The sequence below is a fragment of the Stigmatopora nigra genome, chromosome 3 (assembly GCF_051989575.1).
Source record: "Stigmatopora nigra isolate UIUO_SnigA chromosome 3, RoL_Snig_1.1, whole genome shotgun sequence".
NCBI classification, from domain to species: Eukaryota; Metazoa; Chordata; class Actinopteri; order Syngnathiformes; family Syngnathidae; genus Stigmatopora; species Stigmatopora nigra.
In genome coordinates this window covers 15,215,850-15,237,337 of record NC_135510.1, presented here as the reverse complement: position 1 = coordinate 15,237,337, position 21,488 = coordinate 15,215,850, and the positions used below count along the sequence as shown (strand labels likewise).

General features: G+C 38.9%; 2 protein-coding genes across 3 annotated transcripts in view; both read left to right on the top strand.

Moving 5' to 3' along the window:
* The window catches only part of dagla (diacylglycerol lipase, alpha), a 29,352-nt gene extending 25,394 nt beyond the window's left edge, over positions 1-3,958 (top strand). Inside the window, exons 21-22 of one of the 2 annotated variants that reach the window (XM_077714025.1) lie at positions 64-81; positions 773-3,958. In XM_077714025.1, coding sequence (XP_077570151.1) covers positions 64-81; positions 773-1,817 — 1,063 coding nt within the window. In that variant the 3' untranslated portion in view covers positions 1,818-3,958. The remainder of the gene's footprint in view (positions 1-63; positions 82-772) is intronic. The other variant, XM_077714026.1, reaches the window with a different exon arrangement.
* A 398-nt stretch (positions 3,959-4,356) lies between these two features.
* ext2 (exostosin glycosyltransferase 2) lies at positions 4,357-21,145 on the top strand. Its single transcript, XM_077714027.1, has 15 exons — positions 4,357-4,494; positions 5,212-5,554; positions 5,637-5,860; positions 6,338-6,427; positions 8,006-8,122; positions 8,228-8,423; positions 8,503-8,642; positions 8,721-8,814; positions 12,162-12,293; positions 15,883-16,072; positions 17,560-17,726; positions 18,660-18,803; positions 19,150-19,278; positions 19,809-19,891; positions 20,358-21,145. The coding sequence occupies exons 2-15, from the start codon at positions 5,240-5,242 to the stop codon at positions 20,494-20,496; spliced, it is 2,160 nt and encodes a 719-aa protein (XP_077570153.1). The 5' UTR covers positions 4,357-4,494; positions 5,212-5,239; the 3' UTR covers positions 20,497-21,145.
* Positions 21,146-21,488: the final 343 nt, after the last annotated feature.

The following is a 21,488-nucleotide window of genomic DNA, read 5'->3' as shown; positions in this document are numbered from 1 at the left end:
TTTTTCAAACTTGTAATTCCTGTCTGTTTTGTTTGGTTGTTGTTGTTTGGTTTACAAAAAAAGACAAAAAACATTATTACGGTAAGAGGAGCATGTGATCACTAACTCTTCATACTTTGCACCATTTTCTCATGCACGCATGCACACTGTCCCACAGTGCAACGTACGGTAGTATTCAGCTCAATCCAAGCCCTCTCTGGTTCCGTCCCTGTCTGAAGTCTGTGTTTTGATAGTAGTAGTTGATGTTACCTTTTCCTACTTTAGAAGCACTACATAGGATGTTGACCTACCACACTCCTTTCAGTCTTTCTCCTCTGGGCTTACTAATGCAAAACTTCCATATGGACAAAGGTATTGAGACAATATACCAATTATGATAGCAGGATGTGAAAATGGAGCCAAATATTTTAACTTCTCCCAGCAAGAGGTTCTCCTCTCAGGTAGAAATTATATAGTCAGTAAGAGAGCCTGGCTAAAAAACTATAAACTATGTTGAGGGCCTTTGTTGGGAGCCTAGAAAGGTTTAAAGTTTTGATGTGCACTGCACTTTTGTATTTAAAGTTCTGGGTCATATGGTCTTCTCGCACCCTTATGTCCCAAAACCTTTTTCCATATTGCAACGTACAGTCAGTCTATGTTAAAACGATGACCATTTGCCATTTGTTTCCTTCTTAAAACCCTCCCTAGTACAAATAGTTGATTTATGACAATCTTGTCCTGTTGTTAGTCCTGCTTCCCTGTCACTCCTATCCTTTCTTGTTCTCTCCTCTAGTTCCTGTGCCCATTCTGAAATATCTCTGGATGGTTTCTCTGAGTGTCCTCCTCCTCCAGTTCCCGTAGTGTTGCGTGGAGCCCGGGAGCGGCTGACTGTGGAGCTTAGGGACCATAAAGCTCCATTGGCTGTGATGGAAAGCCTGTCAGATGCCGAATCTGTCTATAGCCTTGATTCCAGGCGCTCTTCTGCTGCGCTCAGAGGTTCTCCAATGCTTAGTAGCCTCCCGTTCCCTTTAGATGCACCTATTCCTGAAGAGAATCCATCTCTCAGCTCTCGCACTGAACTGCTCGCTGCCGACTGCCTTTGCCAGGCAACACCGGAACACCTAGGAGAGATTGGGCCTTTCTATACATCTTTGGACCCCGTATCGATTCCAGAATATTCCATGCAGCTATCCCCTGCCACACCTCGGTACAGTGGACGTTATTCCCCTGAGGCTTTCAACACGGAGCCTGCCGTATACCTTCGAGATCCATCAGTGTCGGAACAGATGCCGGACGTATACAGCCCAGATAGCACTCCTGAAGGCCCCAGCAGCCCACAAATTACTTTGAGAGCAATGGATGGCAAACAGGAAGAGTGGGAGCTCAGCACCGAGACCAGATCAGCAATTTCCCCTACCCCGCCTCAGATATCAAATGGAAACCCCAGCCGAACTGTGCTAGAATTTGCCCAGTACTTGGACTCTTTGTTTAAACTAGATGGCAGCAGCTCACCTCCAATGGATCTATCTGATGGAGAGTCTGAGTCAGGACGGGGATCTCTTGGGCATATTGAATGCGTGGGAGATGAACCTGATGACAAACGGCTTCTGGCCAGAGCAACGTTGGAGCCGAATCTGGTACCCAAGCCCCCACGCACGTTTGCTGGATCTGCTGACCCTTCTTCTGGCATCTCTTTGTCACCCTCCTTCCCTCTCTCATCTTCTGAGGAACTCAACGATCTTTCGCCCGGTGAAGGTGGACCACCTGTTATTGACTCGATACGAACATCTATCCCTATCCATTGTCCTGAAGAGAACACTGTGTCCTCTATGGTCTAGTCCACTATTGCAAACTCTTATGCTAAATGGAGTGGGATGATCACCCCCGATTAAAAAGAAAAAAAGACAGATAAAGGAAATATGGTGAAAATATTAAGAAAAAAAACATCACAGTATGTGCATGCAATGGAATGTAGTCAATCATCAGAGACCTAATGACAGAGCTTGATATTATATTTCATCAATAATATCCATTCTTCAGGTGTCCCTCCACCTCACTTGAACTATGTTTATGGCATTTTCACACTATTGCAATGAGTACAAAAAAAGATACCTCTCTGCATGCCAGGAGGCTGTGCTGCTTTTGGGTAGAAATGAACAACTGTAGCTTCACAAATGCCGTTGCAAAACAATGTCGCGAGACATTTCAGCCAATGTTCATCCCTCGACTTAACTCTACGAATGAGATAGTCGACAACTTTGCAGGGAATCAAAAGATAACACTGTAGAAGAAGCTACTTTACATAGGCACATCTTCTCGGGTTGATGTACTCTACTACTTCCTGCATCCGCAATAGCATATTTTCTTTTCTTAGTTTTCATTGTTCCGTCGGGATTGTAAGGTGGAATATGTCACTCAGTGGAAGCGTCAAGACGTGACACAATGTTCCTCAGGTCTGTACAGAGTTGGTGTCGAGAAAGAGATTGCGTGCGTGGTTGAAGTCATGTGTCTTAAGCATTTAGTGATTGTGACAACGTTTTTTCAGATGCCTATGAATGTTTTAGAAGCCTTTTGTTTGCTATTTATAGTGCATGATCTTTCTTTTGTCTATCTTTTTAAAGAGATTTTGTCACTAAGCCTCTTAGCTTGACAAGTGGGAACTCTTGCGCAAAATCACCTTTGCTCAGTCCCCTCTTTGCCAAATCATTTCAATACCGTGATATTGCCAAACGTGTTTCTCAGATCTACTTTTGTAAATGTTTATTGCTTTATTTGAACATTTTAAGCTATGTTTATTATGTCCCCTTTCCTGTCATTCCCATTGAGACTGTTACACACCACAGGAAAGACACTAGGTGACTACCATAACGTTCCTGATAGCACTGCATACGTTTGTCCAACCCAAATCTGCAATAACATTCTAGCTCATAGTTAGTCGTCTTGGTCACCTCGGCCTTCACAGTTTCTTAGTTTCAGTAACACAAATGCCGCCATCATGTCAAAGAAACCCTTTCCTTTTGAAAAGTTGAATGCAAATGCAGGATCCCAGACATAACCCCAACATATGTCTTGTAATTGTCCCAGGATACATTTTCTCTTGGTTTCAAGGTGCTCTCAGACATGATGGACATCAGGTGTTTGCTTCCCTTTAAACTGGTCCACCTCACTTTTCCTCGAGGTTGGACTGCATGGCTAAATGAGCTGGTGTCAATCCTATATGTGGTATACAATCTTCCATATCACCAAGTGTGTAACAGGCGGCTTGCGACTCACATTATTTATTACGGTAAATGGTTTCACTTTTATCGCTGTATTGATGGTAATATTATCTTTATTGCGCTTGCCGCAGATTGGTGTTGGTGTTTTTTAAGCTTCTTTTTTTGTCTTTTTTAATCAATTTCTAAGGAATTGTTCATTTACATTTTTTTCCCTGTTGAATTAGAAATGTATTGAACATTTCAGTTACAGCACATATACACATTTTCCTGTGTGGTGGCATGCTGAGCCAGAAGTCACCGTCATATGCTCGATTTGTGTTTGGAGCAAAACATCACACTATCTCTCAAAACGCTATCACTTTATAAACACAGTAAGTTATTCAGCTCCAACTCAGTCATTGAAACGTTTTTTTTTTTCATGTTGTGTACAGCACCGTTCTTTGTCAGTATTATTTATGCAGATGTCATGAGAAAATATTTAATTCCAATAGTCACGTAGAGAACAACTGTGTCCAAGACTCAATAGATTTATATTTAAAAAATATCAATATTGACACAGTATACAAAAAATGTTTCATCTGAAAGTTATTTATTGAAACTATTGGGAAAAAAATTGACAAATTGTTCTATGAAAAAAGAGAAATGTTTGCATATGTGTCGTCTCCACGTTTAACTGGTTTGCTTCCTTCTCCTCTGGGAGATGTATGTTACCTCTACCTTACTTAACTTGCCCGCTATGAAATAAATTATAAACCACAAGATCATAATAGTCGTCTGTGTCTTGTTTTCCCGCAAAACTATTGCTGCTGTATATTGCATGCCTTTTTTTATACATTATCAAATCATTGAGACAGACTTTTTTGACAACTTGATAAATCTGTTCATCATTAATTATAATTATTATGAGTTTTAATTTTTTTTATTATAAGAAATGATCTCACCATAAAGCTGCCCACTGTATTTTGAATGCCTATATGGACAGGGAAGCAAAAATAGAAAATGAAAGACCCCAAATGATTATTATTACCTCTACTCCAAATATAAAATACACGGTTCAGTAGAATCTGAAATTATTCGGCAATTAAAGGGTCTTTATGTCCACTTTATACTGATACGTTGGACGTTTAAGGGCGCGGCCGGTAGAGGGAGTAAAAGATGTATTTGACTATTTCTGATGCACACGAACGTTAAAAGAAGAGACAAATAACTTCCGGTAATAACGGTAACATTGGAGAACAACAATACCTGAAATCATGAATTAACACGCGTGTCAAATTTGGATCTAGTAACACTTTTGGTAAGTAACAGATCTAACGCCTTATAAGACATTTAAAAACCATGATCATTTTCAATTTTTTATTCTCCATCATACCGTGACTTCAGAAAGCTAATGTAGCTAAGGGCACAGGAATTGTTTTAAAACTATTGGTAGATGGTGATCGCTTTATTGACATCTTTCCTCTATCAGTGTATGACTTATTTATTCGTAGAACGGAAATTGAACTACAAGAAGTCACGACTGATGTCGAGAATCGGAGGTGCATTAGTGGGCCATTCTGTTTGTTTAACTGTTTTTTTTTACATATATCCATGTATTTAGTTATTTCCTCAACTCTGCATAAAAACAAATACATGAGTCCTGTAACCTTGTGTAATCTGATATTCTGTGCAGTTTTACCCCCAAGAACTTTATTGAATTCCATCTGATCAGACATGTTATCAAGTAAACAACAACACAAATGTTTCCGAAACTAAAGCGTGTTGTGGTCCAGTTAAAAATGATTAAAGGCTTACTAACGCCCATCATATTCATGAACTTGAAGTCATATGCACATTCAGTTAGCAAAATAACATTCATTCATTCATTTTCTGTACCACTTATTCTCACAAGGGGTGCTGAGGCTATCCCAGCTGACTTCGGGCACCCGGCGGCTGACACCTTGAATTGGTGGCCACCCAATCACAGGGCAGCAAAATAACATAATGGTTAATATTTCATACTATGTCATTACAGTGGTAAGGTGGACTGGGTGGTGCCAGACATGTATGCCTCTGGTAAATACAGCTCCCGGGGACCTGCCCTCATCCCACGGATGAAAACCAAGCACCGTATATACTACATCACACTCTTCTCCGTGGTGTTACTTGGCCTGATAGCCACTGGGATGTTTCAGTTCTGGCCTCACTCCATAGAATCCACAGCTGAATGGACCGTGGCCAAACGTAGCGTTCATGATGCTCCCCTGGTGCACCTTCCAGTCACCAATCCAATTCCGGAGAGGGGGGACCTCAGTTGTCGCATGCACACATGTTTCGACGTGTATAGATGTGGCTACAACCCGAAAAATCGAATTAAGGTAATAAGAGGCACTGTGAACCGCTATCGCATCACATTCAAATGAGTCAGCGTTGCTGATTAATGTCATTTTATTTGTTTAGGTTTACATCTACCCACTCCAAAGATTTGTTGATGAATTCGGAGTTCCAATCAGCAGCACTGGACTTTCTCGGGAATATAACGATCTTCTCAGCGCCATCTCGGACAGCGACTTTTACACTGATGATGTCAACAGGGCTTGTCTTTATGTCCCTTCAACTGATGTCCTGAATCAGAACTCCCTGCGAGTCAGGGAAACTGCTCAGGCCCTTGCAATGCTTCCCAGGTAAATGGCTCACTTGCACTTCAGTTGTTCTTATGTACATTTCCTGCCTGAAATTACTGGTTTAATTTGCAAAATACAATAGAAGATTTTACAAACAAAAATATCTTGTTTTTTTTTTTTTTGGAATATTCGATTTCTCAATTTTGTGGATTTTTTTTATAAACTCATTTTGAATCACACCAACATGGCAACATTAAGTGTAGTCTTTGGTGATTAACAGTTAAAACAGTTGAGTCAGTTGCAATCAATTATAGGCTAAAGCAGTATTTATTACCACATTGGGCATAAATGCTGCAATACATGTAACATTTTCTACCGATTGGCCGTATACTCCTTGCAAGCAGAGTAAGTTTACTTTCTATTTGGAGCAAATAAACTCTATGGAAGAAACAAATACAAAACCTTTTCATTTCACAATGCAATCGCATTAGGTTTTTTTTTAATTTTTTTTTTTAATATGCGTCTCTTTTTTTTAAGGTGGAACAAGGGGATGAATCACCTACTCTTTAACATGTTGCCAGGAGGTCCACCAGACTACAACACTGCTTTGGATGTGCCAAGAGATAGGTAACTTGATCATAAAAAGTCTTTATTCATGAAGTAAACGTTGTTTTTAAAGAAGCACTAGGTGAGTGCCAGAGGAGGTGGTCACTGAAAATAGTCAAATGCATAACCTAGCATTTTGTATTACAAAAACTTGTCTGAGGAGTAATTAAACACCAAGTACATGTGATTGATTGTAAAATAGACATAGATGGGTTTAAAAAAAATATCTAAGAGTGTGGCATCAAATCCTCAGACGATCTCCTGCTATTGTCAACTTATTATGTGTGTGATTTTTCTCCTCTTAAAAATGGTTCTTTTAATGGACTTTGTGGTTGGTGGCAAAGAGCCCAAAAATGATTGATTGTGTGGACCCTAATGTTTTGGTTAGATCACAGAGTCAAAAGCAGAACACACATGTAAAAAATCATTTCCAGAAGGTGAAGTATATATTTACAAATAGCTACAAATAGATATCCTCTACATTAAAGTGATGGTTGGTGGTTTTATGTGAGATGATGAACAATATCTTTAGATGTAAGGAATTTCCTGAGTTCATCCAGAGAGTCTATTTGGCATGGAAATTTATCAGAACCAGGTGTGGAGGGATTATACTAATCTATTTCCTTTTCTTTTGGAGTTGAATGGAATACCACAAATATTTAATCACTCACACTCACACTTGTCCATACATTGCAATGGCAGATTCACACAAAACGCAAAGCGGACTTTGGCTTCAGGTTACTCAGGTTGATCGTGTTGTTTATACGCAAAACGTGACATTGATTCATTTGAGCTATAGGCATTGTATAGAAAAGTGAAGTTTTACTACCTCACAATGGCTTTGTTTGCGGCACCGGTGTCAAAGTGGCGGCTGGGGGCCAAATCTGGCCAGCCGCATCATTTTGCGTGGCCCGGGAAAGTAAATCATGAGTGCTGACTTTATGTTTTAGGATCAAATTAAAATGAAGAGTATAGATGTATATAAAATTTCCTGATTTGACCCCTTTTAAATCAATAATTGTAATTTTTTAATTCATTTTATCTGTTTTCAGTTCAAAAATCATTTTGTAAAATCTAAAAATATATATTAAAAAAAGCAAAAATAAACTTTGTTTTAGAGCTATAAAAAAATGAATATCAGGGATTTTAATCCATTTATAAAAAGAAAAAGAATCTAAATATTATATCTAAAATGGTCTGGCCCGTGTGAAATCAAGTTGACGTTAAAGCTGTCCTGGATCAGCCCGTCGAGAGAGCCACGCAGTCGTGGTTCATTTTGAACTTGTTTTATCCAGTGTTAGAGCAAGAGTTATTAAGCAGTTCCTGATGCCCATGAAAGGCACTTTTTGACAAATGGGATGCATTGTATCTCAAGGCAAATTAGTTGTGTCTCTGACTCACGTTTCATTAAAAACTAATTGTACTTTGCCACAATAAGAGATGCACAGACATTTGCATTGCCTTTAGATTCCATTGGCAATTTAATTCAAGTCGTATCTAAAGTAAACGCAAAATGCGTACGGGCGTGGTAACCAAGCAATTTTGCAGCCATCCTTCAGGTAAGTGTCATTTTAGTCAAGGAAGATTTTTCTCTTTCAGAGCACTCCTGGCTGGAGGCGGTTTTTCTACATGGACGTACAGACAAGGTTACGATATCAGCATCCCGGTTTACAGCCCACTCTCTGCAGATGTTGAATTGCCTGAAAGACAGCCGGGGTGAGCTCATTGCAACCATCAGTGTCCAGATGAGTTTTGTGTTGTTCTGACATTGTCACCCAACTAAAGTAACTGTAATTTAATTGATGGTCTTCATTCCTCCAGGCCTCGCCGTCACTTCATCCTGTCATCTCAGACAGCCATTCACCGGGAGTACCGGGCTGAACTCGAACGCCTGAAAGAAGAAAATGGCGAGGCTTTGCTCCTTCTGGACAAGTGTAGCAATCTCTCGCAGGGAGCCTCCGCTGCTCGAAAGCGCTGTTATAAGGGTCAGGTGTATGATTACCCGCAGATATTGCAGGTTAGTTTGTCAAGTTCTCACTAATGGATTACCAGTGTGAAACATAAAAAATGATTCTCCTTCAACAATGTCTTTTCAGGAATCTTCCTTTTGCGTGGTGCTCAGGGGTGCACGTTTGGGTCAAGCCGTTCTTAGTGATGTTCTTCAAGCTGGTTGTGTCCCCGTCATCCTGGCCGACTCCTACATCCTTCCTTTTTCTGAAGTTCTTGACTGGAAAAGGTCGTTCAAATTCCATCAGTCTCCCACTAAGCATGAACGTTGTCCGCTCACTAATGTTGTGTTTATTTGATGTCACAGGGCCTCCGTGGTTATTCCAGAGGAGAAGCTTTCGGAGATGTACACCATCTTAAAGAATATCCCGCATAGACAAGTGGAAGAAATGCAGAGACAGGTACCGTTACAGAAATTTTGACACATCCCTTTTCACTGCATTTGCATCGATAGGAGTGAAAGTGTAGTGAAATAATTAAATGATAAAATAAACACAAGTTAAATTCTTCATGAAATATATGGCGTAGTCCGACAGGCATTCGTCATACATAGTTTGGTAGCATATTTTCAATTTTATCTTTCTTGCTTTCTGAATAGCAGAGATTTAATTTGATCTCACCATCCATTTGGGATATGTATCTACCACAATTAAGAGATCATTGATTTTAATTCCGTAGTATCAACTATAATCAATTCATCACTTATAACTGACACTCCTTTTTAAACTATGGGCTGTGTGACGATTTGCGTGTCAAGTTACGTCTAACAAGATCAGAAACATGGCAAGATTATGCTGTCCAAAACCCCGCATTCACTGGGAATAAACCCCAATGAAGTGTGTACTGCCAGTCAAAGGCTTAAAAACAACCAATTCTTTTCAATTACATAACTGCAAACATCTGGACTGTCTTGCATAGCAGTTTCCATCTGAAGCATCTGTAAAATTTGATTTGCAACATGCAATATAAATGTGGCAGGGGATTTGTTCTATAATTTTTTTTAAAGAAATTAGTCCCAGGAATTTTATGGAACCAATTCAAAGGAATTGATATTATTTTTACATATATATTTATATATAGTTAAATTGTGTTTTTAAGTGCTGTTAATTATTGTGCAGTTGATCAATGTTGCCAGCAGAGGGCTCGCAAGTCTTTGGATTGAGGCGCTCAAGCTCTCTCCATACTCGCTACAAATTTGGTTACAATTTTAGTCAGTTTTCTCATATCACAGATTTTCTGAAAAAATGACTGGTTTTCCAAATGTAACTTATAGTATTTAAATAATTTATGGAAAATCAATGCTTCATCTAATCTTTGCAGCTAGTTATGTTTCAAACACAATCATGTTCATGACCCAAAATATTTGAAGCTTTTCTCATCTTATCTTCAATCTGCCTCTTGAGTCCATTTTTTTTTATAAAACATACACATTCCCATCCTGTCAATACAGTGAGAAATTGTTGTTTTAGGACATTTATTCCCTAAAGTCTTTTAACCGGCAATCTGTTTTATTTATTTTATATTGTACTTAAAGTAATGGAGTGGTTGAACTCCCATTTATGCAATTTCACAGCTATCATTAAATTTACCGTGGCCAATGTTGTGAAGACGGTGCAACTGGGTGTGAACCCACAGGTAAAAGTCAAGTGTTAGTTAAGGTGGAACACAACATTATTCCCAGTGAGCAGCTGACATGTGGCTCCGGTTGCTGTTTTTGATTATAAGTCCGAATCACTAATGATTGCCTGGTTCTCGCCATAGCTCACTCAGTGGCTAGAAGCTCTGCTCTATAGGTGCGGTCATCTGTCACGTACTTGACAAGTAGACTTAAACAAAGACTTCTGTACTTCCAACTGTTTCTACTCATGATTTTGACCTTTTCTCTAATGATTTAACTAGCAAAAGAGTGGCGGCTCTCGGGTTCAGAGACTTTGTTAACAATTTGTATCGGATCGAAACTGAGATATGCGTTCACTGTGCAAGTCATGGGAATACTCTTAGAAAAGTTCGCTTTTTAAAGGTATATCTATAATCTTTTTTATTAGTGATTCATTCATAATTCAAGGTTTATAGCTTTAGGCGAGTGGAAAAAAAGTGTCATGGTTTACTGAAGGTGACATTAATAATGAAGAAAAGGGTCCTCTTCATTCCTGCTGGTAATGTGTGTTCGGCTATGGGGGAACGGGAGGGCTGGGGGTCATTCCCTTTAGGCCGCCAGTTCTTTTTTTTTTTTTTTTTTTCAAACATCCTCCTCCCAGTCAGAAAAGAAAACTTTCATCACCAGCTGATTTATGAAGTGTTGGGATTCCCGCAGGAGATTAAAATGTCTTTTTGGATTTTCCTCACTGCTCTTTAAAACATAAAGATGTATTTAGCTTGTTACGTTAGGCAACGCCATATTCAAACATGTGGGTTTTGAAAAATTGGTCTCCTGGCCACTAAATACATTTCGCTATTTTTGTCTAATACTGAGCACACAAATTCACCAGCAGTCATCTGAGTTGCAAATTGCAATTAAATACAAAAGCAGTTTGTCTACTTTGCTGTGAAAACCCTGGTCAGAAAGAGTCAAAACTCAAAAATAGTTGACTTCAACAACATTGAGATCTTTAAAATAAATTTATATTTTGTGATAAAAAAGGGGAGAGAGAGGTTTCAAATTGGAACATTTTGGGGAAAAAAAATAGAAACTATGATTAACTATGATTGACCTCTGTTGAGTAAGTACATAATACTACGCATTTTGCTCGACACTTTAAGTGTTATTAGTGTTGTCTCATTAATCATTACAAAAATATTTATTTTAGTGCTCCATTAAAATGTTAAAGATGCCCCTTGAGCATATATCAAATTATGGCTATCTAACTAGTGTACGTTCTTATTTTTATAGCATATTTGTGTTTCTAATTATTCAATAAACTTTCACTACACTTCAGTGGCATTTATTTCAACATCTATGTACATTTGTTACAAAAACAAGACCATTCGTACATTTTTGCTTCTTTAGCCACTGAAATTGTATTTTCTTTTATTAAAGGGGAATGTTATATTTAATCCTGTGAGTGGAATTGTAATGAAATTGATGTTTATTATTTTAGTGTCAAGCTGGGATGATTAAATTATGAGGGGAGAAAATAGTATAGCATAATTCCAAAGGAAATCATAACTGATAGTTGATCTTAAAATGAGCGCTGTGGAAATGTTGCATTTAACTAATCAATTACATTAATCATGGATTTAGAGTTGTTCTTTATTCCAATATTGCTCTCCATTGTATAAATTAAAGCTTAACTGGTAAAATCAAAAGAGCAATTTTAAAATCTGATAATTCCAGACACTTAAAGTAGTTCTTTAAAAAAATCCCACAAGACTTTACAGAGTAGTAAATATACAAATTAACATGGATTGGAGAGTAGCTGTCACAAGAGTGCAACTGTGACCTCAGATCACAAAACCTATTTTTGTTATTTCTATCGCACTTTTGAGGCAACTTTGGACTGTTAGATGGAATAATTGAATAAATAAAGGAAAAAATATGTAAGACACAGCATGGGGATAAATTCAACCATATAAAAAACTGAGTAAATTCAGCTATTAAAATGGGAAAAGTAATTCGATGATGTGGGGAATTATAACTTATTTTAGTCAGTTACATTACAGCTTACTGTGAAAAAAAAAGAACTGACTTGAATATTTTTTTAATGAAGTTTTAGAGGATTTTGACCCATGTCTGTGATTTTTTTTGTAGGCACGCTGGTTCTGGGAAGCTTATTTTAGCTCCATGAAGGTCATCGGTCTGACTACTCTCCAGATCATCAATGATCGCATCTACCCATATGCCGCTCGTACCTACGAGCAATGGAACAATCCAACTGCTGTGGTACGTACGTTTGCAGTCTTTATTTATATACCTCCTGATAAAAGTCGCCTAAATTTTAAAATATGGAAACTGTGTATTTTCATTAAGATGCTTTTTGTGATGCAACAAATTTAACTCCTTATTATTTGTATCTTTTTTTTCCTCATTGATTACCAAAACATGAACTTCTATCAGCAATTCACATCTTGAATTTGCAGGCTTTGCAACTATGCTCCAAATCTGTCAGAAAAATCTAAATCCAAAATGAATGTATGCTTGCGATCATTCCTTTGCCAAAGTTTAAATTTCTTTTAGCTTTTTTTTCCCAGATACTTAAGGTTTTAGTCTCAGACTACTCTCATGTTTGGAGACTAAACGACTCCTTCGTGAGCTGTGACTTAAATTCCAGCCTCAGAAAAACATGACACGACTGTCACCATGTGTCACTGCATATGGTCTCCTTTTACAGATACTGTATGTGCAGTGAATGAGTATATGATACATTTAACCTTAGTTTCATCAAACCATACAGACACACACACACACACACACACACACACACACACACTCTTGGAAGAATGTATAATCTTTTTGAAAATAAATTGCAGTGCTTAGTTTTTTTTCCCCTGCTCGAATGAAGAATAGAGATCATTGTCACATGTGGTAAACAACTAGTGCTTGCCAGCAGTACTCTGCAATGGCTTTAATGTTGCTGTGGGCCTATTGGCAGCCTGTTTCACTGACTTTTTTCTTGCCTTTTCATCAGTTTAGAAGAACTTAACCTCTTGGACATATCACTGTTGTAATGTTTTTCTTCCTTTTGTTTCTGATCGACTGAGTTCACTTGGAAGTATCATCAAAGCCTTTAAGGCATCTGAACTCGAATTTGTGCCATTGTTTTTTGGGGTTTCTCCTCCCCGCCCATTTTTATTCTTAAAATGACTAAAAATGATTCACTGCAAAATTAAGAAAAACATTAAAATGAAGACTTTAGCTTTTAGAGTTCTGCCATTTTAAGCATGTTCAGCAAAACATACATTCAAAAATATCGGGACATTCTTACTTACAACTCCATTCCAATGAAGATGGTTTACTCATCATGTTCAACCTACCTTTCTTTAGCAAATAATCATGAACTTGGATTTTTTTGGCTGCCACACATTTCAAGAAATCTGGGACAAGTTCATATTTACCAACGGGTTAAATCACCTTATATTTTCACCACATTCAATAAGCGTTTTGGAACTGAAGAGATAGTATCTATCTTGTTGACGCCCTGTCTTGATGCACAGATTCACCGGTTCAACAGTCCAGGATCTCAGTTGTCGTATTATACTCTTCATAATGTGCCACATGTTTTCAATGGGAAAAAGGGTCTGGACTTCAGACAGGTCAGTCGACTACCTGCACTTTTGATATGAACCCACACTTTGAGTGGATGGCAGCCTGTATCTCCAAAACCTCAATGTCCTTTTCGGCATGAATGGTGCCACAGGTGTTTTAACTCACCAATCTCATTAGCACTAACACAGGTACATGCTACAGAGCTGCTAACATCCGTCAACCCCATTTCAAGAGTACCCTTCTCCCATTTCCGGAGTGAATGCGATTCACGCAAAATCAATATGCGCTGAAGTCGCACAAGACGAATAATTCGTCAGAACTTGTAACTTGGATGATATACAATGCACTCGTGTTACCGAATTCTTCCAGGTTACAGTGCTGTTGAATCAAGATGGCAGTAGCCGTAGCGATAGTGTGAATTTAGAGGCATTTAAATGGGAAATTTGCTACTTTTCGGAAATCGTTGTCTCAAAAAAAATGTAAGTTACAATTTTTGGGGGATTTTCAGAGTTTAGGGAGGTTGTCCGGAGTCCTGGAGTTTGCCTTGCATTTTTGGGTAAACTCTTGAAATTCCAGAGTAGTTGGCAGCTCTGATGATACCACACTCGCTGTCATTTAAACGTTCCATCCATAACAGTCCCACTGATTCTTTTCCTCTTTGGCCCATAGGACAGTAATATTTGTCAAGAATAGAAATATTCCCACTTGACTGTGGACTTTTCCAGTTACTCATAAAACAACAGTAAAGTTTTGAATTGCCAAGGCCCCATTTTGGAATATTTTATTAAATCAATAGTGCCTCTGAACTAGCCCCAGAACATTAGACTATGCGTATAACACCCAATACACTGCCTGTTCCATTGTGTTTTATGTAGCACCACACAAGCAGTGTGTTTCAGTTTGATATACGTCCAACTCGCTGAGCTGTACTTCTGCATTAGGAGGATGCCTCCATTGCGGTGGGAGAAAAACATCTTGCATGCTTGAGGCAGTCTGTTTGTGAATGATGGGATGGGTCTAACGCATTCATGTGGTTGTGAAAGTTTGTGGTTGCTCACATTTTGGCAAAGCAGCAATCTCTTTGGAGCTGTTAATCGGCCTACGTAGTCTCCCTTGTCTTAAGTCAGTCACTTTAGAGTTACATCAATATAAGAAAAAAATGTTTCTTCATGGGTTTTTCTTTACGTTTTTCCAGATTCAGAAATACATAGATTTTTTTAATGACTTGAGATGAAGTGTTTTAGGGATCAATACTCTGAGTAAATGTTCAGAAGAATTTGAACACAACAGAAAATAAATCAGCCCAAAAACTCCCTGGCCCCCTTCACCTTGCGTAGTCTTTTAGGCTGGTAATTGAAAACACATTTGCCAGAATTGCTGGTACTGTTACACTGGGTTTTCAAAATGAAGGACAGGCTGCTTTTTGTTTAGGACTTGTGACTAAAGGGTTTACTTTTAAGGTTGAGGCCTCTCAGGCTTCAAGTCGTTTTGGTCCATGCATCTGTGTTTTGGCTATCAATTAGCTATGGGGTGAATTGAAACATTCTTCTTCACATTGATAAGCATCTTAAAAGTAAATACAGCATATTTTGGTTTCCTTTCAGAATCTTAAGCAATTCAGTTTTTAAAAATTGGTAAACCATTAAACTACATTGACGAGAACTACAGTTTTTGGCACAGATTTCTTGTCCTTTTTTATATACTTTTGACTGCAGACAAAATCTTTTTATGTGATTGGGTGAAAGTGTTGGCATATTTTATTTCCATTTAGTTTTTTAGTTGTTTGAATTTTAAAAACTTTATGTCAAAATCATTCTTATAATAATTATTTGCTTTAGTACATCAGAAAGCTTACCTGTAGAGTTATTGGTCATTTTAATGGGGAGCCATAGAAGAGTAGCACAACTTTATTTTCAGTCATTGTTATCTACCACGTTAACATTGATCACTTGGTTTTTCTCAATTCCCGTTGTCTCCTGGTTCAAATAAGGCAGAAAGATTTTGTCGACAGGACAGCCATGCTTGTTGCCAATTCCCTTTTCGACTTGTCATGATGTCTTGCTTCTTGTGTCGGCCTCTCAAAATAGGATTTGAATATTCTGAAATAAACAGTATCTTGGAAACTACTCCTGGTGGTATCACTGTTTTGGAAAGGGAGCCCTTAAGCGCTGTAAATCATAGGAAAAACACAGTATTCATTTCTTCCTGTCAAATATTAGTATCAACGTGCCTAACAGAGTCGCTATTTGCATTCTGTCCTTTCTAGAAGTGGTCCAGTGTGAACAGTCCCCTCTTCTTACCACTTATACCACCGAGAGCACCTGGTTTCACTGCGGTGGTGCTGACGTACGATCGCGTCGAGAGTCTTTTCCGAGTCATCACAGAAATTTCCAAAGTTCCTAGCTTGGCTAAACTGCTGGTGGTGTGGAATAACCAGAACAAGAGTCCTCCTGAGGGTGAGTAATGAGTATATTCATTCATTCACACATCCATTAGACAAGGTTACCCATCTTAATGACAGGTGTGCAATATTAAAACGTAGAAAATATGTGGAAGGAAAGGAATCTTGCCAACTCTACCTAAATTGGAGCTGTGACAATTTCAACGCTGCATCATTTGTCTGATTTTGGCCAGAAGTCCAATTCTCCCTAGTTGATTGATACAATGAAGTCGTTAGAAGACTTTGAAGTTTTCGCGTGCCTGCACGCACCTTTTCATCGACAGTGTCAGCGGCGCCTGGCTGAACTAGCGTGACCCATTAGAATTAATGAGGGGCCTTTGACAGGACCGACACTATAAGGTCACTGCCAAGTACAAAGAACGTTTTTTTTGTTTTGTTCCCCTCCTTACAACAAGTCTTGCTGAGTAAATTCATGTTGTCATTTGTAGTTTCAAATGGATTTAATTGCTAATGTTCACATAGACCATACATAGCGGATGAGAATCACTGAAAAACAATGCAACAACTAACTTCAAACTAAGGCTTCATTTCCACCATTTTTTGAATTGGAAAAAGTCAACAAAGTCGGATTTCTCATTTTACCAGTACCATTGCGGTCTGAATAAATCGACCAGGCTGAACTGAAAGAGTAGATAACAATTAACTTGCTGGCTATTGCCAATGTATAAATAATGGAAGAAGGCTGACAACATGGGAGATTGAAATAGAAATTTGATTTCTTAATAGAGCTGCTTCTCATGCAAATTCATTTGACGTTAGTCATCCGATGTTGCTTGCTCAGTCTTAATAGCCTCTTTAAAAAGAAAAAAATGAATTAGTGCATGAACAGTGTGTAAAATATTCCCTTGATAAAACGACAATAATTTTGCACATTGTTTTCCATTAGTAAATACAAATTGGAGTCAAAAGCTGGCATTCAAACTTCACTGAGTAGAAATGTTGGGTGGAACTTTTTCTGTGAGATACTGTGAGAGCATATGTGCATGTCTTGGTAGGAAATTCTGCCTTCTGGAACTTCTTGCCTCTGATTATGAGCTGTGATGGTGGAATACAAAGCATATGGATGAAAAAAAAACTTTTAGCACTTACATGCATAAACTTAATTTACTGTGTTCTTTTGATTGCGGAAAATATGACAATAAAAATAATCTGGTTTTATCATTTAGTGGAGGGAACCCGAGTCAGTCTTGTAGTCAAATCTGTCCAAACTAAGTGACATGGAGACAAATCAACTAGCGGGTTCAGTTTGGCAAATACGTGACGAAAGAAAAATATTAATTATTATTATTATTATTATTTTTCTTTCAGGACCATATAGTGTTTATTTTCAGATGACCACCACAGGTGCACTTTAAAGCATTGATAGTTACTTCAAAATCTTACCTTGTGGTTACGGTGATCTATTGGCAGGTTTCTACATAAAATATGCTTTTTTTTTTTTTAAATGCCAGGTAAATGACTGTGTTGCTATTTGTTTGTCAGAATCTATTTGGCCAAAGATTGGCGTGCCTCTCAAAGTTGTGCGCACCAAAGAGAACAAGCTCAGTAACCGCTTTTTCCCATACGATGAAATCGAGACTGAAGCTGTTCTGGCCATTGATGATGACATCATCATGTTGACATCGGATGAACTTCAGTTTGGCTATGAGGTAAGCAGTGTGAGACTTGAAGTAGATCCACTTGAAAAATGTTAAAGAAAGTCATTAGGTCAAAGGTATGTCAGATTACCCCATACCGGCTTGCGAGTCAAATGGGTCTGGGCGAAATATAAATGATTCCCATGTTTTCACTGACGTTCTGAAAGGATCATTGACCACTTTCAAATGATCAGAGGACCTTCAAATTATTGAGAGGGATTAGTCACATAACAAGGCTTTGACTGCCTTTTTTAATGAGTGAGGAATAATGATAGGCTCGGAGCCAACAGTATCGCCTGCCCTCACCTGAATGCATTTAAAATCAATTGGATCAAATTGTTTCCCATTTAAAGAGCATTACATCCAATTACAAACAGAACAGTAGGCTCATGACAGTTTGCTGTACTCATTTTGTCTCCATTTTTGTTAAAACTGTAAGTTTACAATACTGCTTGGAATAGTAAATCCTCATTACAATTTTTTTTGGACGGTAATTTTTTTAGTTACCGTATTTTCAAAACTAAAGGGCGCACTGCATCATAAGGCGCACCCACAATGAATGACACATTTGAATTTTTGTTCCATATATAAAGCACACTGGATTGATTATAAGGCGCCCTGTGTATTTTGGAGAAAATGTAAGACTTTTAAGTGCGCCTTATAGTCGCGAAAATAAGGTAATCAAGAACAAACATGATAATATAACAATAGTAAAATGGACAACAACTGGCTAAATAGGTATCTGTGAAATAACAGCTTTGCTGTCCATGGTTAGGGAAAAAAAAGCATACATAAGTTGTAGGCCCGCCAAACTATATATTTATTTTTTATTTTATTTTTTTTAAATGGGGGTGAACGATAGTCCGGAAAGTATGGTGCTCAATTACTTGATATCTACTCAAGTTTTCTTTTGTTGATTCGACCTTTTTATCCTAACATCTACAGGTATGGAGAGAATTCCCTGATAGGCTTGTGGGTTATCCAGGCCGTCTGCACCTCTGGGACCATGAGATGGGAAAGTGGAAGTACGAGTCGGAGTGGACCAACGAGGTCTCCATGGTTTTAACAGGCGCCGCGTTTTACCACAAGGTAACCCAGCAGTTTTCCCTTTTTCACACTCCTCCTTTTGGAGCTTCTCAAGCTTTTGTTTTGGCGTCACAGTAATGAATAATGTTGACGACGATAGTAATAGTGAGAAAGACGTTTTTCATTATGAGGTGGGGATCAAATAGCATTTGGTTGGCGTGGGGGAGCCATTTCCTGCATGTAGAGCTTTAAGCTTAGAAGGCCAGATTGCGTTGATGGATGAGCAGAATGTTTCAGGCTAGGCGAGGTTATCACACTCCTCTGCTCACACACACTCACTGAGGCTAGAAGCAACTTCTACCTCGGCGACCTCTCCCTCATGTTCTTCATTTGACCTCTTTTGTTGCAGTACTTTAACTACTTGTACACGTACAAGATGCCGGGAGACATCAAGAACTGGGTCGACGCGCACATGAACTGCGAAGATATTGCCATGAACTTTCTGGTGGCCAACATTACCGGAAAAGCACCCATAAAGGTAGATTCATGACACGGGCTCCTTTGGGGGTTTTGCTATCATGAAAAGGTGGGTGGAGGTGAAGATAGACAGAGCAAACCAACATCTCTGGGTCTGATCACTTGTCACTTGACTGCATCGCCCCCCCGCCCATCCATCCAGGTGTAGGGGCCCAAGCTCAAGTCCCTCATTAACCTCCCTTATCAGGGGCCAGGAGAAACTCCCCATAGAAACACTCACACATTGCAACCGAATAAGAATCTGAAACCCTCCTACGCCGTCACCGTCTCTCCGTGTCCCTCACAAGTTGTTTTAGAAAAAGCACTGCCTTTCTTATGCCTTACTGTCTTCCAACCGCTAAGCACACACATTCACAGCCGGAGTGTCAAACAGAACTCGGGCATACATCATCACTCAGTCCAGGCACGGCATTCTCTCCTCTGTGCGTGCATTCCTGTTGGAAGTGGCAGACTTATTTCAGCAGACAGGACTGTTTATTAGTTTGAAAGTGATTTGACATTTGTGGGTGTGATTTTTTTTTTCTCCTCTAGGTGACCCCCAGGAAGAAATTCAAGTGTCCTGAGTGCACTGCCATCGATGGGCTGTCCCTGGATCAGACGCACATGGTGGAAAGGTAATCCAACTGCCTAACACTGAATTCAACCTTTGTTGGCTTTTCTACTTGTTCATTTTCAGGGGGGATCATACTTTATTATGTATATGCATTATAAGCAGCAAAAAAACAAATCTTCATGCACTTAGAATGGAAAATAATGCTAAGTTTGGCTGATAGTGTAAAAATTGCCTTTTTCATCAATTGTGTGCCCTAGAAATTAAAGGTTAAGTGTTTGTTGTTCTGACAGAAAACTGCTTGTTAATGTTTCTGCACTCTGTTCTGGAATATAGGTCTGTTTTTTGGGGGGGGCGCACCTGACTATAAGCCCCAGATCCCCATGTCTTAAAAAGGGTCTATTTACATTGTGACATAGAAACATTTGATTGATCAGAACTATGCTTTTTACTTCTTATTTATACGCAATGGCCAAAAAAACAAAACAAACAAAACGGCTCTTTAAAACTGCTTTTTTTTTCTTCCCTAGATCTGAGTGCATCAACAAGTTTGCATCGGTTTTTGGCACCATGCCACTGAAAGTGGTGGAGCACCGTGCTGATCCAGTTCTCTACAAAGACGACTTCCCGGAGAAACTCAAGAGTTTCCCCAACATCGGCAGTCTCTGACCAGCGAGCACTCTGTGGCCATTTCTCAATAACAAGTACGTCGAGCTTGAATTTCTGAACGTTTAAATACGGAGTCGGTAAGTTAAGTTGAAAGAACAAACACTTGAGCACGGAAGCTCGAGTGCACGGTGGCCATTGCAATATATCAAACATGGCAACTTGGAACAGCAATATGCTCGATGTGCTCGAGTTCTATTTTATCTTTAAGTTATGATTGGAAATACTGCATAACCTGGACGCTATTTTTGTCTGACACTGATGTTTTCCATGTCCTCAAAACAGTACGCATATTGAGAAACGGCCCCAGTGCGCCAATCTTGACTTTCTACCGTGATGTATTGACTTGTTACTGTGGCATCATGTTCACCCAACTACACCTTATTTTGATTTCAAAGTGTGTGTGTGTGTGTGTGTCTGTGTGTGTGTGTATTGAGTTTCTGGCCAACCCCCACATGTAAATCATGACTGATGAGTGATCCTCACTGAGATCCAGCTGTGAAAAGATCAACGCGTGTAGACATTGATTTTACTCGAGGTATGAATTTTAGTTGTAATTTATTATTGCACAGTCGACATGTTCAAACTGTTTTCACTGATGGGATGTAAAAATATAAATAATAATACATTTCAATAAAAATAGTGAATAGTGCTTCTGTGTTAGCACCATTTAAAAACAAGACCTTAAGCCATAACGCTTTCTGCCTGAACAAGGCAGGTGGGAAAAAAAATCTATTATTTTGATTTCGCTCACAATGTTGTTGCTGAGCTACTGTCTTGTTTTACTTATATATGCGCAATATAATTGTTGATAGATGACGCAAGTTGTATTTAGATTTTATATCCGCCTTTGCTTGGAATCTGTGAAGGTCCCAATCAGCCTCCATGACATTGTCCCCCGCAATCGCCTCCCCGGCCTGTCACCTGTTGTAAGTATAGGCTGCCTAATCCACCTCTGTTCAATGTCAGCAGTTCAAAAGACTGCCGTTTGTATT

Bases quoted from the DNA above. Each gene is read 5' to 3' on its own strand.
- ext2 (XM_077714027.1), top strand. From the start codon at position 5,240: ATGTATGCCTCTGGTAAATACAGCTCCCGGGGACCTGCCCTCATCCCA. The intron at 12,294-15,882 runs GTACGTACGTTT...TGTCCTTTCTAG, and splicing joins GGAACAATCCAACTGCTGTG to AAGTGGTCCAGTGTGAACAG. The intron at 16,073-17,559 runs GTGAGTAATGAG...TTTGTTTGTCAG, and splicing joins GAACAAGAGTCCTCCTGAGG to AATCTATTTGGCCAAAGATT.